Genomic DNA, 20,316 nt, shown 5'->3' with positions numbered 1-20,316 from the left:
ACTGGAACCGTCTCAGCCACGCCTGGCTGTAATATTCAAAGTATAAAAAGACCGAAGAATAACCAGAAATGTGCAAGAAACTAGGCTATTTATTATAATGTCACAATGAATAGACTTTATGGGAGCAAAATTACTATACAAATGCAAAAATGTACATTGAAGGTGTTATAAAGTCGTATTTAAAGTCCCTTTCGGATTTATTTTAAAATATTTTATAATACAGTAGTGACTGTTTTTTTTCCTTTTGAGTAAAATGGTAAAATATAAAATATACTAATATATAATATATACTTTTAATTGAGTTAAAGTTTCAATGAACACTATACTTACTTCTCCTGCCTATTATTATTTTGCCCATGCCTTGGTTTTTGTCCTGCAGTTTAATTCTCATGCATCTGTTTTTTCTGTGCAGGCTGCAATTTACTTTAAGTTAAATGTAGCAATAATCATAATCTGCTTCGGTTGCTACAATTAATCATTTTAAAAGGTGCAATATGTAATATTGTATGTAATACTGGCAGCTAGCGGTTAAAATAGTTACAGCACTACCAATTCAAAATACTGGAGAGTCGTCTGCCCCGCCCCCTCCTGCCCAGACTCGAAGTTCACGTTGGTTGCCAGGCTGAGACAGCATTCATAACAATGTTGCTAGACGCTTTTCTCACATAGCCAGACATTACTCCATTACTCCACAGCACAGCAGAGTAGCTAACGGTAGATGCTAGCTATATTGACAGTCATAAAAGCCCGTGCTCACGCGGAGCTCTGTAACCAATTGACAGACACACTTCCTCGGCTTAGAATTACAATACGAAACGCTAAAATACCACTACCTTGCCGATGGAACACACTTCATTGGCTTAGAATTACGGCAACAATCGCTAAACACACTGCAAACTCACAGTCCTCTCTTTACAGCCCCCCTCTCATGGTTTAAAATAACTCACCGTTGTCGGCCGCTGAAGAGGCTACACGCTGTAAACAGCCATGGGCTGCTTGCCTGGTCCTCCCGGTAACGTTAACAGTTAGGAGGGTTAGCATAACGGCGTTAGCCAGGACCAGTCGGGATCACTTTACTGGCTATGTTTCAATTGTTTTTGCGAGTAACCAACTCGGGTACTGTAGCTATATAATTCAATGTGAGTACACAAATGACAAAAAATGCCCATCCCTAGTAGCTGTGATAAATTAGCCTGAAGCTAATGCTTACCTGTTCAGGAGAAAATAAGCCAACTCTGCGTCCTTTTGGGATCTAAGCTGTCTCCATCTTTCAAATACATCTCCAATATTTACCAGGGTGTTGTTACGTCTCTGGTCACGCAACTGTTAGAAACATGCTGTTTTCTTTTTTTTATGTCATGTAGAAATCTATCTCCGTTGATCCTGTTCGTTTGTTTGCTGCTTTCATGGCTGTACTACCGTTACAGCTGTAGCGTGCTGGGTTTACGTTTTTACAGGTATATCTGGCAATCCGGCCTGGCTGTCAAACTGGGCCGTTGATAACAACCCACAGATCAAAACATAAACATAAATTCCGTCACGGAATGTAAATTTCAAAAAGAAAAATACTGACATTAGCATTGTTGTCAGAAAAGATAGTATTTCAGTTTAACATGTTTCCTTAATATCTGATGAGGCACTGGTGTCATTTTTGGATTTATTACAGTACAAATATTACATATTGGACCTTTAACCCATGAAAGCACAGAAGAGCAGTGATCCTGTAAACTTGCTTCAAAAGACCTCTACCCTTCAGCAACATTATTCGTTTGCATTCACAATATCTCAGTGCGGCTTGCATTTGCAGCAACTAGTAAACGCGGTACCCACAATGCAAAGCTATACTAGATGGTCCCTAGCAGAGCAGCCTGACTGGGAGCAAAAAACAACAACAGGCTACTCTGCGAAGAAGGCAGCTGCATGGATAGCGACAACGCTGACGACCAGGATTTCACGCATGCAGAGAATTATCTCAAACCAAAATGCATCTTAGCCTTATAATGTGAGTACTGTAGCGTTTTAAGTGTTCTTCACCAGCTGAAGTGATTTAAATCCGTTCCTTTAAGGGAAAACTGTTTGCAGGCTAGCTGGCTAGCTCGCTAGCTATTTGCGTCTCTCTATGTTTGAGTGTCTTCCGGCAGCAGCGGTGGCGGCAGCAGCGGTGCCATGAACAGTGGACTCCCAGCTTCAGCTGCTCCGCTCGGGGGTGCCGGGATACCAAATGTGAAGGTGAAGTTTTGCCGATATTACGCGAAAGACAAAACCTGCTTTTATGGAGACGAGTGTCAGTTTCTGCATGACGATCCGTCCATGGGAAGCCTGCCGCTGCACGGCGGCGGTAGCCCCGTCCCGTTGTCCATGGCTGGGGGTGGCGGGACGCCAGCGGTGTATTCCCTTGGCAGCTCCGCGGCGGCCTGCCCGGGTGGCGTGGGGACTGGTGTGTCCAAGAAAAGCGAAACATTGGGCCCTGCAGGCACGTCTCTGGAGGGGCAGCTATTAACCAGTGAGTAACAATTGCAGTAAGACAAGGCCTTATACGGGGTGGCCGACTGTGACTTTACTTTTGGGCCTCGTTGGGCTTTGTTAAACTTTAGTCCGAGGATTCAGTGAGGCCTCTTCACCCCTAAACAACGTGGGTTAACGTTACATTTACCTGCCAAACATTGTCTAAAGCCATCAGTATGCAGCCAGCAAACACGTGCTCTTTGGCTGTCCTGTGAATAACATTAGCTTTGTCTTCAGGTTGTATTGTTATGTTTGGTAACAATATATAATATTAGCCATGCTGGAGGAGGCCTGCTGTTTTGTATGACAGCTGTGAGTGGGCACAATCCGCGACACACTACGGCTAGCTAGTGTAGCTATTAGCCAGCTAGCGTTAGCTAGTTAAATTAGCGTTAAATTGGCCGCTTTAACTAACTTTAATGTGTTTGGCTTTGCCTTCAGATAGGCGTTATCAATTTTAGTACTAGTGCCGTTAGTTTTTCTTAAGTTCAATTTTGTTCATGTTTACTGTAGTGTTGCTGTTAAGATGTAGCTTAAGTTTAATGTTCGCTAGCATTAGCGTAACGTTAGCCACGCTAGTTGTTCACGGGGCATTTATTTAGCGTTGTTTTTTTTCCCCCTCAACGTAAACAAACAACAAGTAACGTTTACTCAAATTTACATGCAACTCAAAAGATAACTACGTCCTCTTTAACCTGTAACCATTGTTGCTTAAACGTTTTTTATTAGATGATACTAGCTATGGATATTGTCTGTGGTTGACGTTAGTAGTGGCTCATTCTGCAGCAGTTGTAGAACTGTTTACAAGCCTTTTTAATTGGCTCTGTGATTTTGTCTTAGTAAACACTAGGCAATGCTGACATTAACATGCATTCTTTACCATCTGGTCTCTCTTAAATCACAGAATTGGCTATTTTATATCAATCTGGCTGCAGTTTGTATTTGCTAAACTTTAGTTTCTGTCATCCACAGTCCCAGGGATGGAGGGCGCAACCCTGAGCGATGCCAATCTCACAAACTCGTACTTCAGCAGCAGCTTTATTGGGGTCAATGGGTTTGGAAGCCCAGCAGAGTCTAAATACTCAATGATGCAGGTAAAGGGAAGCTGTAGATATAGTTAGTGTTAACATGCAGTGTGGCAAAAAGTGCTTTGAAAGTTGATGTTAGTGTGTTCACATTGCTATTTAAGGTCCTCAAATAAACTGAGGCACGACATTAGTTATTGAAATCCTTTGTATGTATGTAGTTATTTACTATATAGCTAGTTACAATGTTTTAATTAAATACACACATTTTATCATAACACCATAATATTTGGTGCTAATTTTTTGCTTAAGAAATTATGCACATTAGAGTACCTTCTGTAACACATCTGTTCTTGATGCTGTCCTCTCTAGCGAATGACTACCAGCAGCAGCTCTCCAAGTCTCCTCAATGATGGTGCCAAAAACTTTAGCCACAGCACTCATGGTAAGACTGTTCTCTGTGGACATGTGTTCATCTCATGATGTATCAGCTCATCTATTGACTGTTGAAAGTGCCACTGCTCAACTCCTTACACTCTTTGGTCTCCACAGATCCAGTTAACTCCCCGACATCTTCACTGTTCAGTGATTTTGGTGCTCTTAGCATTTCCCAAAGGAGAAAGGTGAGCACACAAGCATCCCATCCAAGGCATGTACTTGAGACTTAACTAGGATACATTTAATTTCCATCTTTGTCTTTATTGCTTCTAACAGGAGTGGTATATTTCATGTAACTCTTACATGTTTTTTTCTTGTGCTACCAGACTCCAAACCCTGCAGCAAGTGAGTTCATCCCTAAGGGAGCTCCACGAATGGCCACCATGGCTCAGTCCACTGTCCAGGCATTTCCCTCGCCTCTCTTCCCACACCCTGGCCTTAGCAGCTCAACAGCTGCTGCACTTGCTCCTGGTGAGTTTTTTTTTTTGGAGCATCTCTAACAAAGAAATCACCCTGTGATATCTGCTTTGCTCTACATTCTACATGGCTCAGTTTTGTTTTCCATCTTTAGCTCTAAAATTGTATAGTTCAGCAAGTTTGGAAATTCCCTCTAGTGGACAGCACCACATGTGCTACTGATGAAACAAAAGCAGACTCTCTTTGTTTCCAATTTTAGGCATGTCTCTGTCTGCCGGATCTTCTCCTCTCCACTCCCCAAAAATCACACCGCACACCTCACCTGCTCCTCGTCGGCGCAGTCACACCCCAAACCCTGCCAACTACATGGTTCCCACCACTGCAGCTGACCAGGGTACTCACATAATCCAGAAAGAGACTGTAGGGGGGACCACCTACTTCTACACAGACAACACCCCAGCACCAATGGCTGGGATGGTATGTGCTGCAAACTGTGCTATTCTGTATTTTAGTTCGGAAATATTTGCTGACTAAAGCTGGGAAAACTGTAGAATACTTTTAAAGTCCTAACCAAACATACAAAAAAAAGCAGCATTACATAATCACATTTGTTGAAATGCATTGTAAACAAGGAAACTGCATTTAAATCTGACTACATTGCTCTGATCTTAGGGTCTTAAGAAAACCACACTCAATGTGGCCAATAAGGGGGTATAATTTTGGTACAGGTGGCATTGTGTAACCTTCTTTACACTTCATTAAAATCCTAATAAGAGTTTTGTTCCGTCACATTAATTTGCATAGCTATGAGCATATAGTTATAAAAAAAACAAAAAAACATGCATGTTCCTACCAGTTTTTATTTCTCAATAAATAGGAAGCTGTGTTTTTTGGTTTCTTCGCAGGTGTTTCCTACCTACCATATCTATCCTCCCACTGCGCCCCATGTGGCTTACATGCAGCCAAAAGCCAACGCCCCGTCCTTCTTCATGGCTGATGAACTTCGACAGGTACTTCTCGCCCAACTTTTTTTTCACTAACAATCTCCCTTGTCTTGGTAGTATCTGATGTGATGTCCTCTTGTTTGTCCTCCAGGAGTTGATAAACAGACATCTGATAACCATGGCCCAGATTGACCATTCAGAGAACCCAGGTAAAGGGTCTACTCGGTTATCACAACAAGGGGTTGTTATTAATTATGTAATAACCGTTTTTTTTTTACAGTTTGTGAAAAGTGTGCTTTGTGTTGAACAAAAGACCATTTTGAGTCTGTTGTTGGTTTACAAGATAACAAACCTGCATTGCTTACTTAAACAAATATAATTAGATTTCCTCATGTCATTGTGTAAGTGTGTTGAAATATGTTTTTGGTATCAAGGGGTTTTGCCTCCAGTTTTTTTTTGTCGGTTTTTGAAAATGTACAAGTAATTGTTCATATGGGCTATGCCATAGTCTACTTAAAGTTGTTGGAACCATTTTTGATCGTTTTTGTGTGCACATTTTTTTTTCTTCTGAAACTACATTTGTCTGGCAGATGTACCATCTGAGGTGGACAGCTACCACAGCCTCTTCCCCCTCGAGCCCCTCCCCCCACCAAACCGCATGCAGAAGACCAGCAACTTCAGCTACATTACCTCCTGCTACAAGGCGGTCAACAGCAAGGATGACCTGCCTTACTGCCTGAGGAGGATACACGGTAATTATTGTGGCGATAAGAAATTGTCTACCAAAGAATCATAACACATATCTCACAACAAAATAGTCAGTGACAAATTATGTAATTGTGTATTGACTCTTAAAGGGGTGATAGAATGATTATATAGGGTATTTCACGCTGTTCCTTAAGGTCTCCTAATGGGGTATGTAACATTGGTTGGGCTGAAAATGGCCTGGTTGATATTTTATTGGCCCTTATGCATCCCTGTGTTTTGGCCCTATTTGTAACAAGAGCTTTTCTTCCAAATATGCTATGCTCATGAATATTTAGATGAGCTGCGCGCTGATTGGTTGAGCAAATCCCCATATACACACATTAGAGACGAGACAGCAGGTCTGTTTCGTTACCAAATTCACTTCTGAGACTTTTTATGTAAGAAATCAACTATATAAAGCTCAAATATGGGCCGTTTTACAAAAATGTATGGCTAATTGCAAATTTGGTAAGACGTGTCGGACTTTAGGAGCTCCACACAGTCTGATGAGAAAGCGTCAGCCTGCTGGGTACATACCCAGGGCAAAGTCACCCTTTGTGGATTACTGCACTACCGGGGCTCTGCTGCCGGCATAACTATAATATATTTAAAGTTTGAATTTTGTACCCGGCACTTATATCACAGCTACCCCAAGGTCTTACAAAGCTAACCGTTGTGTCCGATTTAATTTTAAGGCATTTTTGTGAACGTCAGGGGTCTTGTAAGGGCCGAGACACATCAGGCCGATTATCGGCCGTGGGACAGTCTGGCGAGGTCTGTGACTCAAATCTGTTCGGTGTGTCCCGTGCCATCGTCCGTCTGAGGGGCTGTCGGCGTTCATTTTGGCTGACCTGACATGTTCGGTCGGCGGCAGGGCCGTCGGGACTCACCCGGAAATGGCGAGCAGAATGAGCGTGACTAGAGTCTCTCAAAATCTGACGAAAATCTTTTAAACTGACCTTTGTTGAGCTGAAATGAAGACCGATTCAGCAACTGCACGGCCTATTTCTCACTTAAAATGTTTTCAGAAACATGTTTCAGTGAACTATTTTAGTACAATATGAGATCGTATTCTGAACGGCCGCCATGACAGTCTGGTTTGAATTTCCGGAGAAAACAAACCCATGTGACGCGTTCGTCCAATCAGCTGCCGGTTTTCATTTCTTGGGTGACATTACAGATTAGCGCCGCCTGCTGTTATAGACATATATTACGTCTTGTCTCCTCTCGTCTTTTTGGTCTGTTCTGTGGCAGTTTTTTGGACCTCGGGACGCGACTGATCATATCGACTGGGTTTTCTGTCAACGGTCGGCCGTTGGCTATATGTGTATACACCATTAGGGGGAGCAGCTAGCTAGCTACCTATGTGTCCCATTCAATACAATGGGGAAAGATCGCGGCTAGCTAGCTACACTTTCGGTATAACTATAGTATATTTACAGTTTAAATTTCGTCACAGCACTTATGTTACAGGTTCCCCAAGGTCTTATAAAGCTAACACTTGTGTCCGATTTCAGTTTAATGCATTTTTGTAAATTTCAGAGGTCTCGTTAGGAGGAGGCTAGCTAGCTCTCATTGATGGACTCCAGCTCACCGCGGGCTCTATCAATGAGACTCGCGGACAAGAGGCATTTATTTCCCCAATCGTTTGTTTAAATAACTCAACACACATATCCATTATAAGATTAACTGGAACCTGCGGTAAGACATTGCGGGCGTAACAAGCTCGCTGACCGCGCTCTCAGTCACACACCGGCCATTTAGCAGGAAGAGGGGAGGGAGAACAGCGAGCTGCAGGTCCTGGAGCTCTGTCAGGGCAGCGGCGTTTGGTAGTCCAGTCACCCAGAAAGGGTGAGTTTGCGCGGTTATTGACACCACGCGCTGCCGGCCGTGACGGAGCTCAATCTTGCTCGCAGCTGGCCGGGGTCTGTAAAGGAGGACAGGCAGGGCGGCGATGTAGCAACCAAGGCAGCACCGGCCGCTGAACTCCGACACACAGTCGGACAAAATTTGCAATTAGCCATCAATTTTCGTAAAACGGCCCATATTTGAGCTTTACATAGTTGATTTCTCGCATAAAAAAGTTTCAAAAGTGAATTTTGTAATGGAATATCAGAGATCTGCGCGACCTAGATTCAGAAGACTACTTGATCTCAGGTCAGTTGTGTAGTCTATGTAAATGTTGGAACGTGACAAAGAGAGACTAGAGCCAAATGAGGAGGAGCCGCCGAGTTGACATCAACTAGGCGGCTCGTTGAGATTTGCCCGTTTTCAGAGGCAGTTTCAAATTGTGAGATTTGCAGAGGAAAGAGGTGTTAATGGGATTTTGAGGTTCTATGTATGTCTTATTTACCCACCAAACTGTCATTTTTCAACTATGATCTTTGTGTCCAGGTTTCCGCCTTGTTAACACCAAGTGCATGATGCTGGTGGACATGTGGAAGAAGATTCAGCACTCAAACTCTGTAACACTGAGGGAGGTCTTCACCACAAAGGCCTTTGGAGACCACTGTGAGTGTGTATTGTGCATGTACAGTACTTGTTCGCAAATTTAATTTCATGTTTGTGTCTCCTCGATATGATTAATGTTTACATGATCCAGACCTAACCTGCTTCACAATTGTAATAATTGTTTTACATTTACCATTCTTGACATTAAACTAAAATGCTAAAAAAATAAGGTGGATTGGTTTAATATTGCATTCAAGCTCTATTTAATAGTAAATTCTCACCAAATTAGAGCTTTCTTAGCTCTCAAAAGTTAGCAGAAGTGATTAAGTACCCAGCTGGCTGGAAGAAACTAGATATTGTACTTTATTCTCCCATTTAATGGGAAAGACAAACATGTTAGGGAGTACGATGCAGGACAAAGTGTCAATAATTGTTTGAATACAAGTATGTATAGTTTCGTATCCATCTTTTTACCCTAGCGTTGGTGTTCTCCTATGACTTCCATGCGGGTGCAGAAACCATGTTCAGCAGACACTTTAATGACCCAGCAGCAGACTCGTACTTTACTAAGAGGAAGTGGGGTGAGTTGGTCTTCCCACACTCACACTGAAGTATCACCTCTACGCCTGTCTGCACCCTTCTGTTTCACACATTTTGAGTTTGTTTACTTGTTTGCTAATGAGGTCATCAACGCTGTGTCTATTTGGGTGTGCATTTTCAGGTTTGCATTGCCTGCAGTTGTGCTCTCATCCGGTATTTCATGGCTTGGACTGTATATACAAAACCACTTTACTTTAAAAAAAAAAAAAAAAAAAAAAAAAAAAAAAAAACTAGGTCTAAAACTACTCTTGTATATGTCTTTTAGGCTTCAAAAAGATTCATGTTAGGAGTGTGTGAAATGTCCCAGTTTGACAGTTGGCATGTGTATATCTGTGCGAGAGAGATGTGGGGACTTGGAGGAAACTGTGGCTGAAACTGATCCTAGGGCAGGTGCTGTCAAGCCTACCTACAGGAATCTAGACAGAGGAAGCAAAACCATTCAGACCCTGGACTTTGTCTAGTCAGAGGCAAACACTGATAGCATTGCACACATACAAAAAAAAGTTGATGATGGTTAGGGTTGGGTACCTTTCGCATCTGAACCAATACCATTATCAATACCGGTGCTTCAAATTCGGTTCCGGTACCCAACGGTACTTTTTTCGGTACTTTCCCTCTGTCTGTTACAAAAAAAATATTTCAGTTGTAAAAATAATTCCAAACCTATTTACTTACAACATTCTGTTATTTATTCTGAATATTTTACACTGACAGAAATTAAATAAAAATAAAACCCTCTCTCCTCCCAAACCTGTCCCTACAACCTATTAAATTGAATAATTATTAAACTTGTATTTGTATATTATTTTTTTAATTTTTAATTGCCTTGTTGCTGAAAGTTGCTCTAGAAATAAAGTTACCTTGCCTTCAAACCTCAGCCTGTCAGTCAGTCCCCAGGGCACAGAAACCACTTGTTGTCCTTGCTTGTCTCACAGGAAGTGTAACGTCAACAGCACGCGACTGCTTTCGCCTCGGCATTAATATCATAAAAACTGTAACCACACTTGAAACCGCTTTCAGGTACTGAAATTTGGCACAGTTTGATTTTACGTGAACCAATACTCTGTAGTACAGACGTGATGCGGTCGGTACCGGTAAAAGTACCCAACACTAATGATGGTTGGAGGTTCATGAGTAATGTCTAACACTTCAGGCTTTGTTTATGTGATAAAGCATGTCTCCGTGTGCAGGACAACATGAACCCCCACCGCCACGGCAGCATGCAGGTCTGCTCCCCGAGTCTCTGATATGGGCCTACATTGTTCAGCTCAGCTCGGCCCTACGCACCATCCACACTGCCGGACTGGCCTGCCGTGTCATGGACCCCAGCAAGATTGTTATTACTGGCAAGACCAGGTACACCCACACACACTAGAGCTGTCAATCTTCCTCTATAATACCATTTGAATTTCATAAGCCCAAACGGTGCTGTCACTACTATTTTAGTGATTTATAAGCAACCTGTTTCTTGCAGATTGTCACGTTACTGAGAATACAGCTATTAGAAGGTAATATATGAAGTCGAAGCTACTCTGACAGCTGTAGGGCAGCTGACATTAACTTTAGCTGTCTCCATGAAGCTTCTATAACTCGCGACGCAGTTAGAAAACAAGAACGAGCTAACTAATGATAACATAAGCATTTTGGCTCGGTGGATGTTGATTTTTAAAGTCATGTTAAAACTATTTCCCGTCCTTCTTCCGATTTCCACGCCCCATATACTAACGTTATAGCTCTGTGATGTTAAGACCTCACAATGCCTTATTTCTCACTCCTGCCAACGTATTGTTCATCTGACATGACAAAAGCATTTCGTTTTCACATGCGGGTAGGCCAAGGTGAGAAGAGGAAGATTAGCAAACGTTAGCCAACATATTTATAGAAATATAAAAAAAAAAATCACATTCGAATAGTATTGTTCTTATTTTATTTACTATTTATATTCAACTTTCAGATTTCGTTCCAACAGACCTAACACACACACACACACACACACACACACACACACACACACACACACACACACACACACACACACACACACACACAATCATTCAGCATGGGTAGATGAATGTTGTTGATTATAGCTCATAACATAAATAGTGTATGGAACAGCATGAATTTTTATTTCCAGCTCAGAAGGTGTAGATGTGTTAACTGTAAATCCATTACAAGCGGAAGAGTGTTTTCAGTTGATGCTTCCTTTTTTCACAACCATGTGGTTGTGCGCAATTGATGATAATGGTCTCTTGTCTCTGCAGGTTACGGGTGAACTGTGTTGGGGTGTTTGATGTCTTAACTTTTGACAGCAGTCAGACCAATCATCTTGCCCTAATGCCACAGTACCAGGTACTTCCCATGATGTAGTTTGTGGTCAATTCTTTTGTATGTATATATATATATATATATATATATATATATATATATTCAAATATTTAATGCTCATATGCAGCCTGTACTACACTACTTAGGCTTATGCATTGTCAATGCCACTATAAGCATGTGGTTGTTGTTACACAATGCCACTATAAGCATGTGGTTGTTGTTACACGTTCTGTCCACTAGAGGGACTTCCAACATCCGCCTGGCCTTGAAGGGATCTACGTCATGGCGCATTGCACGCCGGCACGCCGCTCTCTGTGAACACAGCGACAAACACAAAACGGAGAACTCTGTAATGAAACATTATCTAACAAGTGTATTGAAGCGGCTCTGTTGTAAAGGCTAACGTTGCTCGGTTAGCACAATGACATGTTAGAAAGCACAGCTGAAACGATTTGTCATAAAATAACACTAACAATAGTGTTAGCGACTATGCTAAAGGCATTGACCACTAAGCCAAACGTTGCTGTCGCTACTATTTTAGTGATTTAAAAGCAACCTGTTTCTTGCAGATTGTCACGTTACTGAGAATACAGCTGTTAGAAGGTAATATATGAAGTCAAAGCTAACTCTGACAACTGTAGGGCAGCTAAGCTAGTCTTTAGCTGTCTCCATGAAGCTCCCAGCTAAGCTCCTAGTTAGGAAACCAGAATGAGCTAACTATTGATAACATAAGCAATTTGGCTCAGTGGATGTCTATTTTAAAGTCATGTTAAAACTATTTCCCATCCTCCTTCAGATTTCCACCCGCAGCCTGTCACTCCCCCCTGTACTAACGTTACTCTGTACGTAACGTTGGCTCATAATGCCTTGTTTCTCACTCCCGTAATTTGTTCATCAGACGTGACATGAGAAGAGGGAGATTAGCTAACGTTAGCCAAAAAATCACATTCGAATAGTATTGATTTTAAGGGAAAGAGTTCTGTCTCATTTACTTAACTTCAGCATGTGTGGTTAAAGCAGTTTTCAAAATGGGACTTTATATCATTGATATATGCATTTCTGTGATGTGTTTTTGTTGTGTAGCAAGCAGACCTAGTGTCACTGGGCAAGGTGGTGCTGGCGTTGGCATGTAACTCCCTGGCTGGCATTCAAAGGGAGAACCTGCAGAAGGCCATGGAGCTGGTGTCTATCAACTACTCTTCAGACCTCAAGAATCTCATTCTGTAAGAAAGGGAGGGGGTGCAGCATGAATCAGAATGTATTATCCATCTCTAGGGCTGTGATGATAACCGCATCACCACACCGGCGGTGATGTGACTCTACCGCTGTGATGACATCATCACCACATTTTTTTTATTTAATTACATTTTTTGCTGGTGAAAGTTACAGGAGAACAGATGTTATGTGATATGAAATATAATGAAAACAATAATCATCAGTCCAACCGTACTTATCCCTGCAATGTCTCTGCTTGCAGTCACACCGCAGTCATTACATAATTTTCCATGGAGTGTTACTAGGTCCTGAGGTGGGAAGCTGGCAGCACAGATTTCACTGCATATTGATCCCTGCTCTCATTCACACATGACCCCATGCAGGAAATGTCCCTGCACATTTCAGGGTGTGTGAAGGGCTCAAGTACTGTAGAGGAGCTAAAAATTGACATTTTTGTCTTGACAACATTAATATATTTAAGCTTTTACACTTAAACTTGTGAACACTGTGTGCTTATACGACCTCTAAAGGTGGTTCGATTAATTCACTATACTTCTTAGATTTGGGTTGGGTGAGTTTAGACCTGATTTAGTTGTGCATAATTTATACCCACCCAGTCATCCAAAATCTGTCAATGCCATGTGTAACAAATCCAAACCGTCAGACGAGGCTTGGATCTGGTTGGCCAGTACCATCTGCTTTTTTAAATGAAGTAGGCATACCTGCTGAGTTCAGGTTTTACACTAACAATGCTGTTAACATACAGTATATGTTTTTAAATGATTTTAGGTGTCAAACTTCATTAGTTGATCAAGCGTCAAACACTTGCAAGAATTTGTGCCTTTTCTGCATCAATTTACGGTGCAATTTAGGTTTTTGGAGTGGGTTGCACTGGCCAGTTTTAATTATTGGGGGGGGGCGCTATGATCCAGCCTCACCTCTGATGTTTTTGTGTACGTGTGCAGGTATCTGCTGACTGAACAGTCTCGTCTGCGCAGCGTCAATGACATTATGCCAATGATTGGAGCTCGATTCTACACACAACTGGATGCATCGCAGATGAGAAATGATGTTATTGAGGAGGACCTAGCCAAGGTATGTGAAGGGCACAGCATTTTTGTTCAGCAATACTTAAAAAAAAAAACAACACAAAGTGACAGTTTGTATCTCACAAGGTGTAGAACAGAAAGCGTGTGTGAGTATTCTCGGGTGGTGGCTGGAAATAGGTCTTTGGTTTAGTCAGCTAAGAGGGAAGTTGTGTGCACACAGGATGTTGTACGGTACATTGTAGGCTTTGCAGTCTTGTCTTCAATTTAGTCTAAGCTGTGATAGAAATTAAATGTGTGAAACAACCTACCATCACCTCATCTTTCTTCTCGTTTATTCCCCAACTTCCTCTTTTCTCCCTGACTCTGTACACAACCACTAAACAAAGTAGTTTGTGTTAGATTTTACCTCCTTAATTGCAAATGATTTCTGTTTCTGCCTTTTGTTAGATGTCCAGCAGGTCTCACAAGATATCTGCAACATAAGTTCAGAGAACAACTAATGATTAGAACAAGAAAATGCCAGACTATAGTAATAAAACTGGGCTAGAAAATAGGGTAGCTTTTTTGGCCGAACCTGTTACGGACAATGAGTGTGACGCCACGAAAGCGAGACGCGAGTATAGATGATGTTACCCACGCAGTTGACTAATCGCTCACCACCCTAACACATTGACCAACTCTCGCAGACTCGCTCCCTCCTTGTGTTTCAACGTGAAATTAAAAAATAGTTGTCAAATTTGCAGGTTGCACGTGCGAGTAGTTGTAAAAGGGTTAGTCCTCCGATGTACTCGGAACTCCGTACTCACACTGTCTCAAAAAATGGTCGCAAAATGCAAGCATTTAGTTGCAGTCTGGAGCTGTAATATATTTGAGCAAGAATGCACCACCTGCAAAGCTGTCATTGCTGTCCACATTCAAAAAATACAGATTATCCCACACAGCTATTAGTGGTCACTGCTAGATACTTCAACTAAGTAGAGCACGGACGTCCAGTTAAATCAGTTTCAGCTCAGATAGTGCAGGGAAGTCTCCAAACATACCTATTCCGGCTGTTGGTGTTTCTTGACATCCAAATATCTGCAGGTAGAAATGGAAGTAGAACCTTCACACTGTTCAGTCCATTCCTGTCTTCTTGTTTCGTTGTAACAAGAGCAGATCAATGAGCAGAAACTTGGAGTCATGACAGTCATAAGACAGCTAATATTTTAGAATTTGTTTTTTTAGATAATTCTTTTCTTGGCCTTTTTTATACACTTTAATTAGATGGTACAGATCGACAGGAGAGGGGGGAAAAGAGAGAGAGAGGGGATTGACAGGCAGCAAAGGACCACGGGATGCAGTTGTAACAGCCATGTTGGCTCCAAAAAGACACCATCTGTACTGAAAAGTAAGATCTTAAATTTCCGTTAGATATCCAATTTTGATGAACTTATTTCCACACAAGTAAGTCTAGAGCAACTAGTGTTGGAGGACGCCAACATGATCGGTGGATTGGTTTTCAATAATTTTCACTTTGTCCAACAGTGCAGAAAACGTTTGACAGGGTGAGACAGGCAGAGAGGAGGAAGAAAAGGGAGAGGCAGGAGTAAATTATATCTGCAAAGGTGAAAGGTGAGCTACAACTTGTTGATGGTAATCTGATGTGGAGTCAAAAACAGACATTTTCATCTGGAGTTGCTCATATTTTATAATATGACTGCAGCTAAACATTCAAATAAATTAGCTGACATATCTGTTCACAGTTGCTTTTGATGTTGAGCTTTTTGAATTCATCAGTGGTTTTGGAGCTTGTGAATGTTTCAGATTTCCAATAATAATCAGATGAGACTGCACACAATGATGGATGTATTCAAAAGAAAATGCAGGTTGTAAAATGCAGTTTCTGGTTGACTTTTAGTAAGGAGGAAGTGTCTTCTGGAACGTGCTAGAAAATGGTCCAGCACCATGTATGGACAGAAAGTCAAGTGACAGAGGTTTCCGTTTCTGACCGTGTTTCCTTGCAGGGATGAGTAGTCTTGTTATTTTAAAGGGGTCTATTTTAAGGAGGAATTGTCACATATGCTTCTGCCTTTAACATAAAATGTTTGTTAATCTTCATTCATTAATCCCTTTATTTCCTCCTAAATGTGTTAATTGATTTGCTTGTTTGCATATTTATGTATTTATATTCATCCTTCAACCTGCATTATCAGCATACCCCATCGGGTTGATTTCCCTGTACAACTGTAGTGCTTAGTGTAAATGAGCATGTGATTGTATTTCTAATCTAAATTGAATTTTCCTGCCTCCAGCTGCAGAAAATATTCCTCACTTGGTGCCCAATTCAAAGATTTTTCCTTAAGTTTGTTCAATTTGCAGTCTGTTAATAAACTTATATTCTTTTAACTTTAAAGTTGTGTTTTAAACTCCACCAGTATCCCCTCTGTGCAACTGCTCAAAAAACTTACTTTAGGGATGCTGACTGACTCCATTTTTCTTTAAATGTTTTAAACTGCTGGAGCACCCTAGTAGGTGACTAGCTACAGCACATGCCACATTACTGCAATATCCACAGTCAGATTCTGGTCTAGGACATGTGTTGCATGTCATACCCTTCTCGCTCCCCTTGTTTCCTGCCTACCTCTTCACTACTGACTGTCTGTCATCATTTATTTGCAGGAGGTGCAAAATGGCCGTCTCTTCCGCCTGTTGGCCAAACTGGGCACCATCAACGAGCGGCCAGAGTAAGTAGCACTTGTACAAAGATCCACTTGTATGGGTGATTTGTGGTTCTGTTACTACTCTCTAACCTTGTGTTATGTGAATCAGGTTTCAGAAGGACCCAACGTGGTCGGAGACAGGCGACCGCTACCTGTTGAAGCTTTTCCGGGATCACCTGTTTCACCAGGTGACAGAAGCTGGGACGCCATGGATCGACCTCAGTCACATCGTCTCCTGTCTCAACAAAGTCAGTGAGCTTTCTTCTCTTCTTTTTTTCCGCAGACATTTGATAAGTTGTCTATTTCATTAACTGTTTGTCTATGAATTAGTCAAACATGCACGCGTTTGCCAACCAATTGCAGAACCGAGAGATTCAATTTAGGTCTATAATTGGCCTACTTCTGTCTGGTACATCTATTTGGTATTTCGTTCGCAGCTGGTCATGGGCAGGAGCAGCTTTCCAGAGCTACCAAAAAATTTTTTAGAATTTGGTGTTAAACTGCAGCGTTTTGCTAATAATCAAAACCAACAGAAAGCTCTGAATGGTACTGAACTATGAATTATACAAACAAGCCATCTCTTAAATTCCAAATTAAACTAACATCCTTAAGCAGCCCTAGCATATTTTACATATTTTTTTCTTTTCTCACTTCTGATACTCCGGCGCTCGTTAAAGCTGTGACCTTCTGTACTTCACAAGCCTTTTCTATGACTCTACAAGCAGTATTGAATCTACATAGCTTATCTCAGATTTGTAAGATCATCTGGGTATACAGAAGGTCAGCATGAAATCTTACTCTCCATTAGCACTTTGACGAAATATTATTTTTCATCATTGAATAATCTGCTAAATGTTGATTAATCGTCATTAAATACTGAAAAATCACAATTTTCTAAAGCTCAATGTGAAATTTGAAAATGAGTTTACTATCACATTAAATAAAGAGAATCAGAAAATCCTCACATGTGAGAAGCTGTAACTGAAAGAATGTTTGACTTTTTTCTTGAAAAATTACGTTAATTGATTCAATTAAAAATAGTTGCAGAATGATTTTTGACAATTGACTAATTGGCTTATCAACTAAAGGTTGCAGCTGTACTTAAAATCCTTAAAAATATTGACATCTAAATTTCAATTTGTATCTTCCTGTGTTGACGCAGCTGGACGCGGGCGTTCCTGAGAAGATCAGCCTGGTATCTCGGGATGAGAAAAGCGTCCTGGTTGTGACCTACTCGGACCTGAAGCGCTGCTTCGACAGTACCTTCCAGGAGCTGCAGGCTGCAGCCTCCGGCTCTCTGTAGCGCCTTCTCTGGGCCCAGGATGGTACTGCCCGTACCTGGAGCACACTATTGCACTACAGCGGAGGACCAGGCTCTTGGAGATAATATCAGCATGGCAAAGGCAGCGGGGCAGGGCTTCGTGAACCTCAGTCACATACACTGACCGTGTCCACCTGGAAGGCTTTTTCTAAAGTGTATTTTTTTTTAGTTTTCCTAAACCCCGCAGCTGAAAAATCATAAAACAAAAGGAAAATAATGATAATGGACAATAACGGAACCTGTGACGAACGAGTATGATGACATTTTTTTAGATTTGGGGAACAAAACAAGAAACAAACCATGTGGTTTGGAACTTTTTTCCGGCTTTTATTGTTTATTTCTACAGTTGGGGTTTATTTTTGTGAGGAGGATGCACTAAGATTTTAATTTTTTTGTTAATTTTTGTTATTTTTATCAATATGTGTGAGCGCCCTACAGGGTGTACAGAGAGCTAAAGTCACACACGGACATAAATACCAGAGTAGACTAAGAGTTAAAACAAACAAGCAAACAACAAAAAAAGAAATCCAGCTTTCTATTTACTATGTTTGTCTCCTGGCTGGAGACCGCACCCCTTCATTCTGACGCACTAGGAGACGGGATACGCCACTCGAGGCTTGCATTGGGGCAGGATGGCACCTGTTTCATGAAATGGGCCAGCCCACCTTTGCCTTGGGTGTTGGTTCCCCTTCAGAAAGGACAAACCACTTGGGGGTAGGGGTTTGGGGGGGGTTAAACTAGAAAGATCAATGGATTTCTGACATTTTAGTTCAGGAGATTGTGGAACATTCTGCTCATATGTGTGGATGGGTGGGCTATCACGGACTGGGATTTGGAGGGGAAAACGTGTATTTTGTTGGCACTGAGGAAGGGGTGTCTTCTCCAGATGCCGTCTAACAAGTGTTTGTTACATATGCAGCAACCACCTTTGGTTAATGGACACTATCGTGACATGAACTGCTTAAAGATGGGTCATTTTTGTTTGGCTGTCCAGCACTTGGTTGTAGCCCTTAGGTGGGGCTTCTTGTTGAGGTGGAGCCACAGCTGCCTCTTTGTGGAATGTCCTTATTTTTCTCCCCACTTGTCCTCCTCCACCAACCGCCCCTTTCTTTGTCTCTCTCTTACTCTCCCCTCTTCTTCCTGCTTTTATCCCAATCTTCCCTTCCCCTCGGGGGTCTTGGTCCCTCTACATTTGAGAAAAAGTGACACTTTTTGTGATTTTTCTATCTAGTTTTTCTCTTTGTCAGACATTGTGCAGGAATGCATGATGGGAACTTCATTTATCCCTCAATTCAACTTTATTATTCTGTGGACCAAATCCAGCAGGGGTTTTGGGAAAAGGGAAGGGATGGATGGCGAAGGAGAAACAAGGCACCACAATTTTTTTTGTCTTGTTTTATTTGACTTTTAAAGATCATGAAATACAAACGTGCTGGAGACAAAGCAGTCTCCAGCACTTACTCGGATGGCTTGGATTTCTCTCAGGATGACTAGCAGCTGGTGGGGCCCAATGATTGAATGTGTTTGGCTGTCATTGGTCGCCCCCTGTCCAGTCAGATGGGCTACAGTGGAGCGGGTGGGCTGTCTTCAGGTGGAGGTTTTAGGAAGTAAGTGGCACTGTGGAGATCACGCTGTGAGGGATTTCATGTTGCCCTAAAGTACGGTTCATATTCCGTTGATGATTTGAATCTCTTAAAAATAAATTTGGTGCCAACCTGCTTCACCCAGATAAAGAGATCAATCCAAGCTCTGTCTAACCACTGTTCTTGATTTCTCTGCCTTAGCTTAGTTCTCTGTAGCTTTTGACAAGCGTGTACATACGTAAGACTGTAGAAAAACAGGGTCTCATGTATGAAGCACACTGTCAGATAAGAGACAAATTAAGGTGGTTGGTGTAAACGGGAACAGTGTCTTGGCTTTTACGTTATTTCCAAGTTGTCATGGAAGTGGATGGTCTGTACTTGAGGGTAACCAACTTGCAGGAAGCTGGCTGTGTTAGATCATGTACTACTTCCTCCGTTTCGGTGAAATGAACAGACAAAAATATATTTGGTAAATGTGGTGCATTAGAAAACACACACACACACACACACGCACACCACCCCAACTCGGTCCACACAATGTCAGTGCTCATATCACTATCTTCCACATCACAACACAACACAAACACTCCAGTTAAAATTAGTGATGACTTTATTCTCCTCCCCGACATCAACACATCTACAATCACCATCTTAGTATGTTTTAGCCCCTCTTGTGTTCATCGTCTCAAATTTTGCAATATTTGTGTGTACAGCAGTATTTTAATAAAGAATACCAAAACTGATGCATGCAGTGTCTTGTCTTTCAGTTGGGTACATTACAGCTTTTCTAAATGAAATATTTTAAAACAAGTTTACAGAAACACTAATGTCAACATATGGGTAGGATTTTACTAAATTAACAATTACATTCTTCATGATTAATAATCTTTAAATGTAGTCATTGCCTACTCATTACATAGTGAGATGGCTTTATCATCCTTAACTGTACATTCTTGCCTACTTGTCACTGGCACTTGGACTGCATTTGAATGGGGTT

At 41.6% G+C, this 20,316-nt stretch overlaps 1 protein-coding gene across 6 annotated transcripts; it reads left to right on the top strand.

Annotated features, from left to right (window-relative positions):
• The first annotated feature begins 1,764 nt into the window (after window positions 1-1,764).
• Window positions 1,765-20,063, top strand: pan3 (poly(A) specific ribonuclease subunit PAN3). Of its 6 annotated transcripts, XR_003691533.1 has the most exons (20): window positions 1,765-2,002; window positions 2,142-2,503; window positions 3,478-3,599; window positions 3,903-3,975; window positions 4,083-4,153; window positions 4,295-4,439; window positions 4,645-4,862; window positions 5,291-5,395; window positions 5,481-5,538; window positions 5,920-6,081; window positions 8,471-8,587; window positions 9,007-9,108; window positions 10,318-10,483; window positions 11,389-11,476; window positions 12,536-12,675; window positions 13,633-13,762; window positions 14,980-15,103; window positions 15,241-15,327; window positions 16,375-16,439; window positions 16,525-16,546. XR_003691533.1 is itself a non-coding variant. In XM_028569626.1 (19 exons), the coding sequence occupies exons 1-19, from the start codon at window positions 1,983-1,985 to the stop codon at window positions 17,716-17,718; spliced, it is 2,424 nt and encodes an 807-aa protein (XP_028425427.1). In that variant the 5' UTR covers window positions 1,768-1,982; the 3' UTR covers window positions 17,719-20,063. The 6 variants fall into 6 exon arrangements, 4 of the variants coding, with proteins under 4 accessions (XP_028425427.1, XP_028425428.1, XP_028425430.1 ...); XR_003691534.1 differs by lacking the exon at window positions 14,980-15,103 and having other exon boundaries at window positions 1,767-2,002; XM_028569626.1 differs by lacking the exons at window positions 14,980-15,103; window positions 15,241-15,327 and adding an exon at window positions 17,578-20,063 and having other exon boundaries at window positions 1,768-2,002; window positions 16,525-16,663.
• Window positions 20,064-20,316: the final 253 nt, after the last annotated feature.

Source organism: Perca flavescens, chromosome 22, assembly GCF_004354835.1.
Source record: "Perca flavescens isolate YP-PL-M2 chromosome 22, PFLA_1.0, whole genome shotgun sequence".
Taxonomy (NCBI): domain Eukaryota; kingdom Metazoa; phylum Chordata; class Actinopteri; order Perciformes; family Percidae; genus Perca; species Perca flavescens.
This window is presented reverse-complemented; position numbering and strand designations above follow the sequence as displayed.

What these genes read in the sequence shown, in the direction of transcription:
- pan3 (XM_028569626.1), top strand. Translation starts at nt 1,983, where the DNA reads ATGCATCTTAGCCTTATAAT. An exon ending in AAAGGCCTTTGGAGACCACT is followed by an intron (nt 8,588 to 9,006) that starts GTGAGTGTGTAT and finishes TTTTTACCCTAG; the next exon opens with CGTTGGTGTTCTCCTATGAC. An exon ending in CCCTAATGCCACAGTACCAG is followed by an intron (nt 11,477 to 12,535) that starts GTACTTCCCATG and finishes TTTGTTGTGTAG; the next exon opens with CAAGCAGACCTAGTGTCACT.